Consider the following 16,503-nt stretch of genomic DNA (forward strand, 5'->3'; position numbering starts at 1 on the left):
CAGGTGGATAAATAGGCGGGTCATATTGGGTGCTCCTTTTTTTGACCCCACCCCACCAACCCTCCCAAGGTCAAAAACCGCGGCTGTGGCTGAGCGTGAAGTCTGAGAAATCAATTGGCCTTCTTTCTTCGCGATGGCCCTTGACCTTCGCGCCCCGCCACTGCCCCCTGGCTTACACTCCAACCCGACCCCCCAGTCGGCAGACCCGACAAAGAAGAAGATACGCCACTTCCCGCCGGAGGCACTTTTCATATTGCAAGGTCTGTCTGCGCTTTTGCACGGGTCATCAATCTCTGTCGCTGATTCTCTTCTTTCTCCCACCATCTAGCTGCATGGAGGGAAGACAACTCGCCCAAGATGGCGCGCCGCTTAGAGCTCGTTGCTTTACTCCAGGCGCGTCGCTGCACACTACACTCTCGCGACTTTACTGAGCCTAACTTTTTGTAGCGTGTGCCTGGCGAGGAGGATTGCAACGAACGGCGGGTCTACTTCTGGTTCCGCAACAAACGCCGTACGCAGAAAAAGCACAGCGAGCTCGCGCCTGTCTATCTCCCGCCGTTTGTGCCTCCGAATGGTCGGTCGCCAGCTTACTGTCTTCTTGGACTGGACTGACTGTTCTGCCCAGCACGTTATCCTTCCTTGACGGCGGAGATGCTGGGCAAGTTGCTTGGCGCCTGGGAGTGCATACCGGAAGGCAGCCATGATTCAATGCGCTATCATTGGATTCACGACGCCTGGCCCCAAGAGCGGAACACGCGCGAAGGGAATAACCCGCTCCCAACCGAGGACGATATTCGAAGATGGCTCGACGACAAGAAGGCTGGTATCACCAAAACGACGCCTGACCAAGACGACGAGGATGAAGAAGAAGAAATGGAGGTCGATTCAGATGACGAAGACGATCTTCCTCTTGCGCAACGATTCCCCCCGCGCCGTGTCTCTCAATCACTCTATGACGACGACTACGAGCCAATAGCATCACCCATTTCCGTTGAAACACCTCTCATTCGTCGGCCAAGTGACTCCTACTTCCCTCCAACCCCAACATCGACCCGTGCCCCGTCCCTCGCCATAAAATCCGAGTCCGATACTCCTGTTGCCCGCTATTCTTCGCTGCCAATCATCGAAACCCTTCCATACCAATCATCATCCTCTTCCTCGTCATATTCGTCTCAAGCACTATACTCGCCGCCTCCGTCGGACGGGCCCGAATCCCGTGCTTCAACCGTGTTTTCTGCCCGCGTGCGTAGCCAAAATCTACCAAATCAACTACCCCCCGTTTTTTAACTTTTGCTTGCAGCAGATTGAATCACCCATCATTTCTGCGCGACCGACCATTCAGACACAAGCGTCATCATCCTCGTTCGCAGATAATGTTGGTATTCTTTTGTTTTGCTAATAATAGCCTCTGATTTCATTTCATAGACACCGCCGCCAGATATAGACCCGCGCCCACGCCGGCCGGCGACATCTTCGACTTCGACTTCTACTTCTACGACGCCCCGTCCTTCTCTTCCACGCCGTCTGCCACCGCGAGCGCCACCGCCGCCTTCCAATGATACTGAACGCCACCTGCTGGCTGTCTACGAAGCGATCAAACAGGACCCACCGGGACCAGGTGCACTCACGCCCAGCGCGTTTGACGTGCTTTGGCAGGAACACAACGCGGAGGAGCGGATGACCCAGTTCCTTGCCGAGTTCCGGCGCGGGATCGAGCGCATATAATTGTTGTATTGTGCATAGTAAGTGCCCCTAGTGCATATCATGCCAAGTCATGCTCATCACTGCTTTTAGTGCCCCTTTCTTCTTCAAATTCTTGCAGCATACTTCCACCACTTCTTCAGTCTTGCCCTTCATATCATGCATTCATGCTCATGAGCAAAAGCAAAAGCAATGTCAAAACACAAATGTGAAGGAGACACAAATGCACACGCAGCTGGTTTCTTTTGTGTGTGTTTGTGTCTCCTTCATTCCACTGTATTTCTACCCACTGCAACTGCCTCAATACCCTACCATATACATATATTATGTACTTCCAACCACCTCCTGTTACATTATCTTCTTGGTACTATACTCATACCTCAAACAAAGCAATAGGATACTGCTAGCTACATAGTGGGGCAAGGCATGAGCTCTGCTAGCAATAGATAAGGCAGTGTAGGACGCTGAGACAGGTGGGCTTTATGTACTTGTATTAGATGATCTATGGCGATCATGTCATGTCTGACGATGAAGATGATGTGGGTGACATCAAGGACCATGGTTAGATGGATGGAAGGATGACTTGAAGATGTTCAAGAGCGGCGGGATAGCCCTTTTACACACCAAACTCACTGCCAACCCGCCCAATTATGCCCCCCTATGACCCTCATGCTCTACGCTCGCCAAACAACTTGCAGGACGTCAGCGAATCAGATACTGCTCAACCTCGTACATGGAAACCTATACATCAACCCCCACAGGACAGTAAATGACACTCAACCCAACCCGGCCCTTGCTCTCTGAGCACCGCGCCTTAGTAGCACACGAATACTTGTACACGGTATATAAATGTGATTCAAAAAAAAAAAAAACAGTGATCATGTGGGTCACACATGACGCATCTGTTGACAACGACGTTTGATATGCCTCTTCCAGCTGCGCTCTGACCCACCCTCCTACTTCCCACGCGGATTTTGGGTGGTCTGTGTCACGGATAAGACCCGGCCCGTCCACTCCAGTACTGGTGTCAGGCCACCACGGGCCCGTAACACGCAGCACATGACAACGGGGAACATGCGCCCCAGTAGGAGAAACACACACATGGGAAGCACGTGACCGAGAACGACACATCGAGCCGTTGCCGAGCCCAACTCGACACTAGGGGACTGGGGAGGAGTGCTAGGAGGTTAGGAGTAGTGCCTGGCCTGCAAGGGATGTATGATCATCCCCTCTGCGGCCAGGAACAGGGGCGAGGAGGAGCAGAAGAGGCCAGGGTGTCTGATCACCCCCTTTGCGGGGCCTGCATATATAATGCGCAATAGCATACCATGTACTCCATTGCTTAGATCGTCTGAAGAACTACCTTTCTCTGTGCAAGGAGGTGCCAATGACTCATCGGGCCCGATTCGAACCTTTGCCCACCGACAGCGACAAGGGACCGAGTTAACAGGCCCTTTCGGTTTCAATCTACCCCGCTCGCCATACTCACAGGCCCGACGATCTGTCTGTTCTGTTCCGGGTGCGCGTTCTTAGAAGGAGTCCTTGCACAGCCTGACCCACAGTCTGACAGTCTGACTCCCTCAGTCACTCAGAAGATTTAGGCCACCTGTGCCTTGGCACTTCCTGCCAACTTGGCAACGCGCCCCGTGTGGTTCGGCTTGAAGAGTTTGCCCTCCCGCCAAGCTCCGGAGCGGCCTTTGGCCCCACCCAGACACAATAATCAAACGGGTCTCCCATTACCCACTCACCAAGGGTTGTCACCATCACAAGCCCGCCCAGAGGCGTAAAGCTGCCTTATTTGGAGAAAAAAACACAAGATAATAATGCTAAATACTAAGATATGCAAAATAGAGCAGAGGTTATACCCTCCACTCTCTGAAATACTCTAACTCCTGCTGCACAAATGCAAGCATGTAATCGGCTACACTGCCGCCCTCATCATCATCTTCCTCCTCTTCCTCCTGTCCTCCAGCTTGTTCTTCTGTAGGAGCAGCAACTGCTGGTGGTGGCCGACCACTAGCAGGCTCCAGATCATCAAGAAACTCCGCCTCGTCCTGCCCCTCTCGGGCCAACTGTTCCCGTGCCGCGACAACCGCTGCATGTGCATCCTCCTTATCGTCAAACTCTTCCAGGGCCCTCGTCAGCGCCGCGCCATCACCATCGCCATCGCCATCCCCGACATTGACAAACAGCGCTCGCCAGTCAAACTCGCCCTTCTGGATGACCAGGTCGTCGAGCGAGCGCTTCTGGTTCGCCTTGCGCAGCATCGCCTCCTCGACGGTGTGCAGCGACACAAACCGGTAAATGTGCACATCGCGGATCTGCCCAATGCGGTGCGCCCTGGGCGTGTGTGTGCTTATATCAGATGCATTGTTGTTGGATGGAGATCGGAATGGGACCCACCGATCTTCGCACTGCCGATCCATCTGCGGGTTGAAATCGCTGTCGTAAAACACGACCGTGTCCGCGCCGGTGAGACTAGCAAGAACGTAAGCAAAAGATGGAAGGATGGGGGCCATGCAGTAATATATGAAAAAAAAGGGCACTCACTTGATTCCCACGCCGCCGGATCGCGAGGAGGCAATGAAGCAGAAAACACGCGGGTCGGCGTTGAAGCGCTCCGTGATATACTGTCTGTCCTCGATCTTGGTCGCGCCATCAAGGCGGAGGTAAAGGTAGCCGTGGAAGCTGAGAAACATCTCCAAAATGTCGAGGATACGCGTCATCTGCGTGAAAATGAGCACGCGGTGCTGGCCCGCCTTCTTTTCGCGCAACAGATCGGCGAGGCGCTGCAGTTTTCCACAGTCGTATTGTAACAAGGACAGATCGGGGAAAGCAATCTGGAGTTTGACGCTTGAACGGTGAAGGACGGTGTCAAATGTAGGAGAAAGGGCTTCGGGTGGGAGAGGAGTGCCGGCCAATGTAATGCGAGGAAGATCAAGCGCAACCACAGGAGGTGTGCAAAATGCAAAACGGTCGATGATGTCAGCCATGTCTTGAGCGCGAGCCGAGTACGACTTGACTGCGCCATTGATACTGTATAAAGTATCCCAGTATTCGACAGCAGTGTTGCAATGGGGCAAGGGGAGGAGAGGTCTTGGGCCTAATCGACCAACAACCTCCAGAGTTTCCAAAGAATAGATAGGTGAAGCGTGACACCGTTGTCCGTTGATATATGCCACATGTCTCCAATGCGCAATCGACTCGGCTCGCTTCTGGTACGCAGAGTAGATTCTGAACCCGGCGATGGTGCGGGTGTCCTTCGGAGGCGGAACACCCAGAACGTCGTTGACAAATGGCAGTTGTGCTGATGCGTCCAACCGTCTTGTCTCTCGCGCGACAAGTAACGGGCTTCCTTGCCTGTCAATGAATCGAAGACCAAGGAAGTCTATATCAAGCATGTCCTCATCGCGCTGGCTTAACAGCCGTCGACGAACAAGAAGCTCCTTGATCTCAAAGTCCGCCACCGCCGACCGCGCCATAGCAAAAGACGTGACAATGGGGCGGACTTCAAACAGGTCCGGGTGGTTGCACACTTTGCGCAACTGCATCAGGATGTTGGCAATCTTCTGGTAATTACCAGAATGGAGCGCATCGCGGGTGTGGGCACGTGACATGAACTCGTCGTAGAGAAAGCGTTGGCGCTTGGACAGCGGGCATAAAACGAGATGCTCGAACTTGCTGGGAAGCTCCTTCTCAACATCGCGCTTCAGGCGTCGGAGAAGGTAGGGACGCAGAACGGTATGCAGTTTTGTAATCCGTTGAAGCGTGTCTTCGTCCTGGACATTGCCTGCCTCGATGGCCCTTTCCAACGGATCTATGGTGGTGTTGGTCCTGTTGATGTCCTGATGCACAAAATGGAAACACACTTGAAAACCAATCTCCAAACTCCTTCAAGTTGACAAACTCAGAGCCAGACATTAAGAACTGCAACAACGACCAAAGCTCAGTCAAGTTGTTCTGGAGTGGAGTTCCTGTTAACAACAAACGGCGGAACGAGCGGAACATGAGCAACGTCGCCCATCGCTGCGACTTGAAGTTTTTGATCATGTGTGCTTCATCGAGGATGAGGTAGTACCACTGCTTCCGTCTGAAGATGAGCGAGTCTTTGCTGGCGAGAGTGTAAGACGTGATGCAAACATTGAACTGGTGCTTGTCGCTCCATCCGCGCCGCAGCTCTTGACGCCGTTTCGGGTTCCCGTGGTAGCTGATAATGTTGAAGCCAGGAAGAAATTTCTTGAACTCCATCTCCCAGTTGAGCAGAACACTCGTTGGTACGACCTATTTGTTTTAAGAGATGCATTGAAACAAAGAAAATGAGGGCATACAATTAGATGGGGGCCCCAGATTCCGCGATCGCAGGCAAGATGTGCAAGAAGTGATATTGTCTGGATGGTCTTGCTATCATATCATGAGTAACTGTGTCAAGCTTTCGTGTCGCTTGCCTACCCTAAACCCATCTAAAACGGTTTTTTTTCAGCAGTTTGTCTCGATGTTCGTGAAGGTGCTTACCTCATCAGCCAAGATTCCATTCAAGTTATTCTGGTGCAAGCTAGCGAGCCACTCAAGGCCAGAATATTGATACGGCCGAAGATTTCCGCGAAGAAGGAGAGGTGGAACGACCCGTTTAGTTGGATCCCATTCGACCGGCGCAACGGCATAAGGTCGCAGATACGATGGTATTTCTGGCGTCGGCGGCGCAACATCTTCGTCCTCTTCGACACTATCTTCCTCAACTGCTATTAACTCCATGTCCTCGAGAAGGGGGGTTTGGGCACGAATAGACGCTGTGTTCGGGACATTGTCTCCTGACACGTCGTCTTGGTCAGCAACAACCGTGTCGGAAAGTAATTGGGATCCAGGCGGTTCTTCAGGGTCGCTTTCTTGAGCTGCCTGTGTATCCCATGAGCCCAGCAGTGCCGAGCTTGAAACTGCTTCGTCCCCCACATCTCTCATCTCAGTTTCTGCTCGTTCGCTGGTTCTGCTCTCGCCATCATCATCGTCCGTTTGCTCATCACTCTCCTCCTCTTGCTCTTCTGATTCACTTTCGTCCCAATGGCCGACACTAGACAAGCTTGGAGACCGAGTTCGGCGCTCGGCCCCCCGCGTCAAGTCGTTGTGCTGCGTGACCAGAATATGCCCTGACTGATCCAGTATCGCATCGAGATGTTCGTGCCCACGTTTAAGCTCTTCCGCTTCCAGCTTTAGCCGCTCCTGCTGGCGAACATGCTGCAGCAGCTCAGCCAGAAAATGATACAGGGAAAATGAGAATGTAACTCACGAAAACTGCCTTCTTCCACTCAGCAATAACGAGTTTTCCGACAGATTTTGCGACACCCCTCATCCGTCGCTCCTCTAGTACACGGCGCTTCTCCTGCCTCGCCGCCTCACCATCCCAGTAACCCTGTATTCGAGCAGCAACTTGGGCTGCAATGAGTTGTCCGTGCAATTTCCGAGGTTCCGACTCCGAAGAGTCATATTGCTCGCGACCCCGTTCGATGATAATTGCGACTATGTTTGACCAGGCATCTGTCGGCGGAGGATCGACCTCATCATGACTAAATTTGTCTTGGATCTCTTCACGCGTGCCTTGGTAATCAGGGCCTGGACGAAGAGGATCCAACAAATCTGAGCCAAACCACTGATGGGCCCTCTTCATTGCGTCCGCTCTGGCCCACACAGAGGTTTGTGCATTCACTAGTTCCACGACCTGCTCGCTAGAACCAGTTAATCGGTCGACGGAATATGTTTCGCCGTCAAGTTCCACATAACTGCTCAAAAACGCGGGGAGCGACGATCCGAATTGAGGTTTTGGTGGTCGCTGCCAATGGTGCGAAAGAAAACGAGAAGGTGGGCGGCGAACGATAAGACGAACGCGTTTTATACCAGAGGGAGACATGTAAGTTTCGGCGCTCCCAGGAGGCAGCGGGGGGAGGAGTGGACGGGGGGAGCTGGCGTTTGATTTTTATGATCGGTAGAGGGGGAGGTGGGTTGGGAGGAAGGACTGGAATGTCCTGTTTGCGCCAGGTTTGTCCATTTACTGGAGCAGATATGGATGTTGTCGGTGGTGAGTGTCGAGTAATTGGGTTCCGTATCACAGCAATGCTGGTTGTGCCATTCAGCTTGCGTCGTTTTCGTGGAGGAGGAGGAGAAGCATGGCTTTGCTGGGGGTCTGCTCTTCGTTTGGCTGTGGACTTTGAACCCGAACTTTTTTCAAGCGATTGAGAGCGAGTGCCTAGCCGACTTGCCGAGGATGATATGGAAATACGGTCGTTTTGTGTAGCTTTGGCTTTGCCCTTTCCCTTCACTGATACAGTTTGAGGTGGTGGTTCAACAGGTGCAGGCGGAAGTGGCGACGCGACTCTGTCTACAACGATTCTTTGTGGAGGGTTAGGAAGTGGCGGGGCCTCTTCAGAGACGGGTGGTCGCCTCGCAGGAGTAGCAGAGGCGCCTAGCCTAGCAAGTGTGGCACGTGCAGAACGCGTTCGACGAGGACTAACGGATCCCGAGGCAGTAATGTCTCCAAGATCATACTGTGCTTTGTACTATGTATGGTAGTCAGCGGCGGTTGTGGTAGAAATATCCCATCGAGCACGCACATGTTGGAAGACTGGTGAATCGTCCTGTTTCGCAGCCTAAAAATGTCAATTTTTCACGTTGGATAGCTAGGCGGGACACAGTATGCGCACCCTTGGGTCATATTCCACCATTCTCTTGAACTTCTCCAGGTGAAATTGCTCTCTGACCTGTGGCGCCCGGGATTAGTGGGCAATGTTTCGAGTGCAGAAACAACTCACCAAATCGTCGTGCCGGTCAATTACAGCGGCCAGCTCTGCCTCCTTCTCTGAAATGAGGGCGAGGCGGGCCCCGTCCACATAAGATGTCGAAGCTACAGGTTGTGCCGCGTCAACAGCCCTTGCTTTTCCTTTGCCCTTCGCGGACAGCCCGTTTCCATTATTGTCCCCATCACTCCTCCGACCGTTCGCCATGGGGAAAGCAGAGCCGCTGGGGACCATTATGCGTGTCGTCCTACTGAACCCACTGCAAACAACCCAGCACACAACCCAAACCGCGCTTCGCCGTTCAATCTCAGGCTACACGAGACGGTTCGTGGCGTTTGTTGGACGAGAAGAGAGTACAGGAGGCGGCGTTGTGGGATTTTTGCGGCCGCAGAGCGAGAGGAAAGCCAATGGGCTGGTAGTCCCTGTTCAAGGTGCAGAAATGCATTTGTGTTTTGCGCGTCGTGTGATCGCTGACTGTACACCTGCCAAATTAGGTCAGCTCGACTGGAGACACACACTTCAGGTACTTTCGCGTTCAACAACGGTAGCTTTCTCGAGGGGAAGCGTTATTACCGTGTAACAGCAACAACAGAGTATTCGAGAGACTCGTTCGTCAGGCTTTGGTTGGGTACAAGTTACAATTCGATTCTCATTCGTACAGTAGTTAGTTACAGCAAAGCTACGATTACCGCAGAATAGCGAATAAAAAAGTGGTGTAACGATGGCTTATAATGCAGTGAGTTTGATGGGAAGCTGCGAGCCCTTGACGCCAGCGATGCTCGGGGTCGCAACCATATGCATGTTCCAGACCAGCTCGTCATCGGTGAGCTCCATACGGAACGACGACAGCAAGCTATAGAGCATAACCTCTGCAAGTACAAGTTAGCATATGTGGGCGACTGTGGAAGCAATTTGATACGCACTCATCTGCAGTTCAGCGTATTTGTAGCCACTGCCCAGTATTAAGCAAACAGAACCAGAAGTGACAAATAACACTCACATGCACGCCTTGAATCCGCCACCGAACGGTAAAGTTTGGAAGTAGACACCAGGGAGCCCAGCATCGGTAAAGGACTCGGGGAGCGCCTCGATGAATCGCTCAGGTCGGAATTCAAGCACATCATTGCCTGAAAAGCATGGTTAGCGCTCAACCAAGGAGGAAATCCATCATCAACAAACCCCAAATTTCCGGGTCCCGATGGGCGTTGCACACAGCAAGGATGAAATCAGTACCCTTCGAGACGTTTATCGTGTTAATTTCGCTCCCATCGACGCCAACAATCGGCCGCCATAGAGGAATAGTCGCATCCACATTCGCCCTACGCATCATACCAGTCAGCACAGGTCACATAGCTCCATACCACCACTAACCGTCTTTGCAGCATTGACACCGGCGAATCAAGACGCATCGTTTCGCGTAGGACAGCATCAAGATAAGGAAGCGCCATCAGCTGGTCGTAGAGTTGTCCAGGATCGGAGTTTTCCAAGTCGAAATCGGCAGCGAGAATTTCGGTACGCAGCTTCTCCTGCACCTTGGGATTCCGCGCGAGCTGCCAATACATGCGCGATAGCGCATTAGGTGTCGTGTCGTTGGCGGCTGCGGTTAGCGTGCTATTCGCCTTGGTCAACAAACTTGCACTTGCATTCACGTGGATGTCTTACCCCATTTGCGAGACGACTTCGTATTCGTTCAGACGATCCTCGGCGACAACCTTCTTGTTTGCTTTCACTGATAATTCAAAAATCGTAAGCCGAATAGGGTGGAGTGGCGCTAAACACGCACGCAGAACCGACATAACGTCTTTGCGATCCTCGTCCTCGTCAATATTGATGTTCTTCTTGTCTTCGTACGTGGAAACCGCGGTGTTGAAGATAACATCAACGACCTTGCCCATAGTGTTGAGCGCCGGCCAGGGTAGGCTGTGTACGAGCCATCGGCGGAATTTCTTGGTACCAAAGTATTGCAAGTAGGGAACTGTAATTCGGAGCACAGAGAGCGGGAGCGCGGCTGGCCTAGATTTTGCGTAAGAGGGCGGTAAGCGACCAGGGACGATATTAATCTTACAGCATGGAGCGAACCGCGACAGTGTAAGGATGGACGGAGTCTTCCGAGTCGAGCGGATCGAGCGATCGGCCGAAGGAAGTTTGCGAAACGAGCTCCAGCGTCAGGCGAGACGACCAGTAGTGCATGTTCAGCACCCGCGGCTTCTCCTGGATGCCAAATCCCTCGAGGAAAGTCTTGTTCATCTAGGGGGGGAAAGCGTGCGTGTGAGTAAAGCATTAGATATCGGGCCGTTACCGCGCACCTTGGCTGCCCGGTCGAAAAACAAGTTGGTGAAGCCCTTGATATGTTTGGGCGCGAATAATGGGTTTAGCATTTTGCGCTGCTTCTTGTGCTGATCACCTATGTAGATCACGAAGTCAGTGCCTGGTAGGGTTTGGGAAAGATCAGGTTCTTTCTTACCCATGGTACCCAGCAGACCATCACCGTTGATCAGGTTATGGCTCCTGGCAAACAATCAGCAAACCGGGAGCAAGATGCCTTGGGCGTATTTCGGGCTCACTGTGTTACCATCGGCGGCGGTGGGAAGTTGAGAAGGACACGCCGAACCACACGGGGGTCCGAGACATACAAAACTTCGTTCTGTCATGACTGGGTGTGAGTGGCGACATGGACATTGTCAGGACAAAATCTTACCCCGAGCAAACCGGTCATCTTCGCGACTCGACCGTACTCATTGAAGATGTATTTCGGGAAGTCCCAGCCCTCGATATTGAAAATTTGCGGCAAGTTGCCTGGAACGGTGTTGGCGCGCAAGGTCAAAAAAACAGTGACGTCGTTACCTTTCCAGCGAGAAACCGGCGTTGGTCCACGGATGTTAGCGAGGGGGGACCGTGAATGCCGATTGCGGATGTAAACAAAGGCAATGGCAGCAGCAGCGACCGACAGCAAAAGGATGTCGGAAGGCATGATGAGGGCAAAGTGCGAAGGTGCGGATGCAGCTCGAAATATTGTGGACTTATATGTTGTGTTGACACATCTGACATTACTTGCCGTGTTGCCATATGCTATCAGGTGGGGCATGCACGCCGGGATTGACGACCGGTATCATCAGAGCAGTAGACTTGTCCTCCTTAATCCATCCATATTAAGACCCTGGCCATAAGCGGAGGCACTTCACAAGCCCGAATCAATGATAGACGGTGTTGAGAAGAGTGGCTACTCACAGTAAAAGCGGCTCGCAGAGCCGGTAACGTGTCCAGTTGTGGACGCCCAGAACAACAATGTTATGATGCCTTCGAGATCTCCACAAGATTTCCAAGAAATGAACCACCGAAAATCGGGAATCAAGATCTCAATTAAGGCTTGGGTCGACAATCAAACGTCTCGCCCATCTGGACGCATCCTATCGGCGGTCGTGCAAGTTGTGGGTCATGGTCGGTCCGTTTACAATGTCACCTCTGGATCCCTTGACGAAAAAATGAGCATATTCAGTCCAACTATGGCAAAGTGGAAATCTTGGCCACTAGCCCGCTTTTGGCTAGAGACAGCATCAAAGATCTGAAAGTCTTGAATCGTTTGAGCAGCAAACTCCCGATCCGTCCATATGGTGTGAGCTTTCCTCGATGTCTTTGCCGACTTCCACGAGCCGCTGCAAAGCGTTGTCCAAGCTTGTCCCAGCCTTGTCTGACGAAATGAATATATTGAGCAGCAATACACTTGTTGCAGCGGCGTCCAGGAACCTCGTTTATGAAGGAAGGCAGCACATGAGAATTCTGTCCAAGAGGATGACGGGCTCTGATTGATGGGCGATACCCATGGGTCGCGAGAAGGAGCTGGGGCCCACAAACGACTTTCCCCAATAGGGCGTTGTACCCCCACACCACGCTTCAGTTCTTTCATGAATTATATTGCGGGAAGGGAGTACTTTGGTCTAGAGCGTCAGAATCTCTTATCGTACATGCCGCCATAACCTCCACCTCCTCCAAAACCACCGCCTCTCCCACCAAAGTTCCCAGCGCCGTACATGTTACGACGCTTATACTCCTCGTAGCCATAATATGCCCCGGCACAAACACCAACAAACAGGAATAGCTTGAAGAAGAGACCCATCCATGAGCCCTTCTCGTCGGTGGGACGCCGGGAGAAGAAGCTGCCTCCCTTGTCGCGTTGTGCTGATGCAGCAGACAGAACCGCTGAATACGTTGTCACTGCGATAATGCTAATGGGCAGTCAATCGGTAACAGATTACGAAGTAGACAGTCGTCACGTACTCGTGATTGTCGGAGAGGGATCCAGTCAACGCGGAGAAACCGAGGTACGGGGCAGTAATGAGAGATACTTTCTCTTGCCGGAAACAATCCGTCCACTCATCCCCTAGGAAAGCCGCGTCAAAAAAAAAAAAAGTGTGAGAGGAGTTGCACAGAGACTTACACGCTCTGTATTGAATTTTGACCTAAATATGAGAATCAGCAACAGGTAGTTGACAGAGCGCGCGAAGGAGAAGTACATCTAAGAACTGGTTCTTGACATAGGTGATCTTCAGTTTGGTTGCCACATTAGTTTGACGGAAGTTAGCCTGGGATTTCTCAGTTGGCTGCCCGCGGCACGAAGTCGATGGTCTGTTACCGAGCACGCCCCCACTTCCTGTCCGTCGCCGTCGTTTCCAACGTCGTAGCTCGTCTTGCCGTCACCAATCATCCCCATAACGCGTGGAAAGGCATAGCTGTGTCGGCTGTTGGCATATCTGGAGCACGTCAAATGGCCGCGGCGGAAGATTGGAAGTAAATGGCGCACGTGTCGAGGAAGATGGCAAGCCCCTCGAAGTTATCTGGAGGTCTTTCAGAAAACGCCCACAAGAAAGCACGAGTGACACGACCTTGGTTGCCAAATACGGGGCCTGGTTGTACTCTCTCCTTCGTCAACCAGATAGCCATGCCATCTCCAAATAGATGGCCCGGCTCTCCGGAAACCTGAACCGGGGACTCAGTAGGAGAATACTTTCGGAACAGCATTACGTACCTTGAATTCCACCTCGATAACAAAGTTGGATGCTGTGATTGGTAGACGAGACCATAGCCATCCCTTCCGCCGATTAGAAGCGCGTGCAGCTGAGAGCATGACGCACCATTTGAGAAGGCACATCCCTCGTCAGACGAACATGTTTGTTGGTGTTCTAAACGCCGTAAGCAACCCATGGGAGCCACAGAGAAGGAGAAAGTGCTCACCACATAAGCGTCGGCACCAAAATCCCACCAACTGTGGAGGAAGCATCAGCACAAGACGTGTTGCCTCGAAGAAAACGCACCGGTTTTGCAGGTCTTGGTCAATGTAAGGCGCGAATAGTGAGTGCGTTCGAAGTTGTACTGTCTGAAAACAACATGAACAACGGTGAATACGTGGACACCAAGGACGACCAAAAGAGAGAATCCAACAGCCTGAATTCTATCTCAGAGAGCAACTATACTCTCAAAAGACACCCTCCTTGTCGCCCATGTCGGTATAAAGCAGTCCTAGCTTACCCTGTCAATAGTACTATTTCCGATTTTTGTCTTGTCTTCGCTGGCCGCATATGTGGACCCGGGGAGAACGGAAAGAGCGAAGAGAGAAAGCGAGAGGAGTTGCTTGCAGCGTGATATTATCATGTCGAAGAGGCCAGCCCGGACGCGGAATATTCGTCGAAATCGCGGACAGCAACCAGAAGTGTGTCACGCACCGGGGTCACGGTGTCACTCGTGACAGACGACACGATCATCTGAGTTTGGACTGACTTTGGGATTGGCTTGGTGTGAGCTCGGAATGACGACTTCTGCGCCGAGCAAGACTGGTCCCGAACAGAATGTTTCAGCTTTTTTAGAGCTCTGTGGCGTTGAGGATGGAACTAAGAGAGTTTGGGGCTTGAGCCGAAAATCACACTAATCTACACCGAGGCTTAATGACCAAGAATTGCGCGATGCGAGTGAGCCAGACACCAAGCAAAGGGCGCAACTACCTCATAACACCCGTTGTTCCTGGCCTGCCATTACTCATAGGTTTCAGCCGAAAATCAATCGGCTTTCCGACCACCACCCGAACAGACTATGCCAAATTCCGTCGAGATTTTCGTTTGGCCATACGTACAGGCCGGTGTATACCGAGGGTAGCAATGTGCCGTAGTCATTTATCTGGATCGTAGAAGATTCGGGCGGCGCATCAAATCAGACCGCTTGCCGACCGCAAACCAGAAAGTGGCCGCGGGACTCGGGTGGTGATAAGTGCGACCCTCTAGCGATACCCATTCAGTTTGTTCTGTCGCGCATGCATTAGACGTATTCCTTGGGGGTACGAAGACTCGCACCGATGGGAGGACGGGAGACGTTCAACATGTATTAGCAGTCGGCAGTTAAGCAAAGATTCAGAGCATAGAAAGATGGAAGGCGTATATTCATCTTGATGTTCGAGAAAGTGCGACCTGTAACCTGGTCATTGAGAAGGAGATCTTGAGCTGAGAACTGGCCATGTGGATGCCCAAGTCGGAGCGATGGCTTGAACATAGAAGAAAGCATTGTATACCAAGTGTACAAAGTTTTAACAGTGGAGCGCCCAGTTGCCATCGCGCGGATAGTAATGGATTGCTTAGAAGCGCTTATTCCCTTGTCAGACTTGCATCGACAGTTGCAGACCCGAGTAGTCGCCGGAGACATCGTAAGTACTTGATTTCCAGCTCCAAGCAAAAGGACTTGAGAGGCAGCCCGCAACAACTCTAAATCCTATGGAAGAAACCAAGAAAGAACGGATATGTCACACTGTGACGGTCGCGTGACCTCTACCAGTGTCAACGTGGCCAAAACGGGTTCACATTCACGATGAATATCTTCCGGTTACTGGGTGGGTCCTTCGCGCTCTACCTCCAGCTCTCGCCTACTCAAATCCTTTCTCTCTAGGGGACCTGTCCCATTTGGCTTCTATCTTCATTCTTCTGCACAAAATCCAGACGACACGGTCATGTCGAGGTGAGCCCATTTTTACCGCCCGTCTTGTAGCGCGGCACTGAGACACCAGCGCAGGCATTTCTTTCAAAACCCAAGCATTGTATGCCGGGGTCTTCGTGGCGCGATACCTTGACCTCCTCTTCCGCTGGGTCTCGGTGTACAACTTCATAATGAAACTCTTCTTCATTGGAAGCAGTTGCTATATCCTCTACCTTATGCGCTACCGCTTCAGGTGTGTCCCAATGCCGAGCCAAATATGCCTCAGACTCACTTGTCATAGACCTACACACGACCCATCCATTGACACCTTCCGCATCGAATACCTCCTCGGACCGTCCCTCGTCTTGTCCCTCCTCTTCAACTACCACTTCAACATGACTGAGATTCTGTGGTCCTTCTCCATTTTCCTCGAGTCGGTCGCTATTCTCCCACAACTCTTCATGCTCCAGCGGACGGGTGAAGCCGAGACAATCACCACGCACTATCTCGCTGCTCTGGGTGCCTACCGTGCATTATATATCCCCAACTGGATATTCAGGTACGTTTCTTCCTCTCTACAACTCCGCATGTTGCCCACAAGCACTGGACAGATACTTCTCGGACAACGTCGTCGACCCAATTGCAGTTACGGCTGGAATCGTCCAAACGGGCCTCTACATCGACTTCTTCTACGTCTACTTCACAAAGTACGGCCGCTTACCCTCTTCCTGCGACTTTGCGCTGACAAACCAACCTCCAGAGTGCTCCAAGGCCAGAAGTTCGAGCTCCCCGCATGACCCGTCTACGCAGCTCTCTGTATTTATCGACCATATTACTTTGGAACGATGCGACTTGGGCGTCTTTCATACTGCTACTGCGGATGCCCCCAAAGCGTCTGTATTCCCAGTATACGTGTCTGGTCCAATAATAGAATCAAGCATAATGCGCAATATTTTTCCTTCCAGTTATGGTCTCGACCAGTCGCAAGAACGGTCAACCTAATGGAACTTTTACAAATAGTCTGTCCTCCTACATAGTGCTGACGCGCTAACTGTGGAGCAAGTCTATT

General features: G+C 52.1%; 5 protein-coding genes across 5 annotated transcripts; 2 read left to right on the top strand and 3 right to left on the bottom strand.

The window, feature by feature from the left end:
* Positions 1 to 133: 133 nt before the first annotated feature.
* On the top strand, positions 134 to 1,725 carry MIND_01389700 (uncharacterized protein; the record flags this gene model as incomplete). The annotated part of the gene is made up of 6 exons (XM_037370311.1): positions 134 to 260; positions 329 to 378; positions 448 to 574; positions 626 to 1,242; positions 1,301 to 1,375; positions 1,426 to 1,725. The coding sequence occupies 6 exons, from the start codon at positions 134 to 136 to the stop codon at positions 1,723 to 1,725; spliced, it is 1,296 nt and encodes a 431-aa protein (XP_037213312.1).
* Positions 1,726 to 3,560: 1,835 nt separating this feature from the next.
* MIND_01389800 (uncharacterized protein) lies at positions 3,561 to 8,717 on the bottom strand (the record flags this gene model as incomplete). Its single annotated transcript, XM_037370312.1, has 11 exons — positions 3,561 to 4,179; positions 4,252 to 5,518; positions 5,571 to 5,982; positions 6,030 to 6,102; positions 6,151 to 6,161; positions 6,214 to 6,930; positions 6,983 to 7,418; positions 7,474 to 8,246; positions 8,301 to 8,336; positions 8,391 to 8,447; positions 8,499 to 8,717. The coding sequence occupies 11 exons, from the start codon at positions 8,715 to 8,717 to the stop codon at positions 3,561 to 3,563; spliced, it is 4,620 nt and encodes a 1,539-aa protein (XP_037213313.1).
* A 492-nt stretch (positions 8,718 to 9,209) lies between these two features.
* On the bottom strand, positions 9,210 to 11,568 carry MIND_01389900 (uncharacterized protein; the record flags this gene model as incomplete). Its single annotated transcript, XM_037370313.1, has 13 exons — positions 9,210 to 9,352; positions 9,407 to 9,435; positions 9,484 to 9,610; positions 9,663 to 9,802; positions 9,855 to 10,094; positions 10,146 to 10,212; positions 10,267 to 10,496; positions 10,549 to 10,730; positions 10,790 to 10,887; positions 10,948 to 10,991; positions 11,048 to 11,127; positions 11,182 to 11,279; positions 11,328 to 11,568. 13 exons carry the CDS (start codon positions 11,566 to 11,568, stop codon positions 9,210 to 9,212), a joined length of 1,719 nt encoding a protein of 572 aa, XP_037213314.1.
* An 858-nt stretch (positions 11,569 to 12,426) lies between these two features.
* Positions 12,427 to 14,129, bottom strand: MIND_01390000 (Mannose ER-Golgi intermediate compartment; the record flags this gene model as incomplete). The annotated part of the gene is made up of 12 exons (XM_037370314.1): positions 12,427 to 12,706; positions 12,759 to 12,861; positions 12,919 to 12,940; positions 12,995 to 13,063; positions 13,114 to 13,231; positions 13,282 to 13,315; positions 13,364 to 13,457; positions 13,507 to 13,569; positions 13,613 to 13,660; positions 13,713 to 13,743; positions 13,793 to 13,854; positions 14,007 to 14,129. The coding sequence occupies 12 exons, from the start codon at positions 14,127 to 14,129 to the stop codon at positions 12,427 to 12,429; spliced, it is 1,047 nt and encodes a 348-aa protein (XP_037213315.1).
* A 1,152-nt stretch (positions 14,130 to 15,281) lies between these two features.
* Positions 15,282 to 16,436, top strand: MIND_01390100 (ER lumen protein-retaining receptor; the record flags this gene model as incomplete). Its single annotated transcript, XM_037370315.1, has 5 exons — positions 15,282 to 15,351; positions 15,408 to 15,476; positions 15,531 to 15,687; positions 15,736 to 15,993; positions 16,046 to 16,436. Exons 1-5 carry the CDS (start codon positions 15,330 to 15,332, stop codon positions 16,434 to 16,436), a joined length of 897 nt encoding a protein of 298 aa, XP_037213316.1. The 5' UTR covers positions 15,282 to 15,329.
* Between the last annotated feature and the right edge of the window lie 67 nt (positions 16,437 to 16,503).

The sequence above is a fragment of the Mycena indigotica genome, assembly GCF_014461135.1.
Source record: "Mycena indigotica strain 171206Taipei chromosome Unknown Mind.scaff0017, whole genome shotgun sequence".
Taxonomy (NCBI): domain Eukaryota; kingdom Fungi; phylum Basidiomycota; class Agaricomycetes; order Agaricales; family Mycenaceae; genus Mycena; species Mycena indigotica.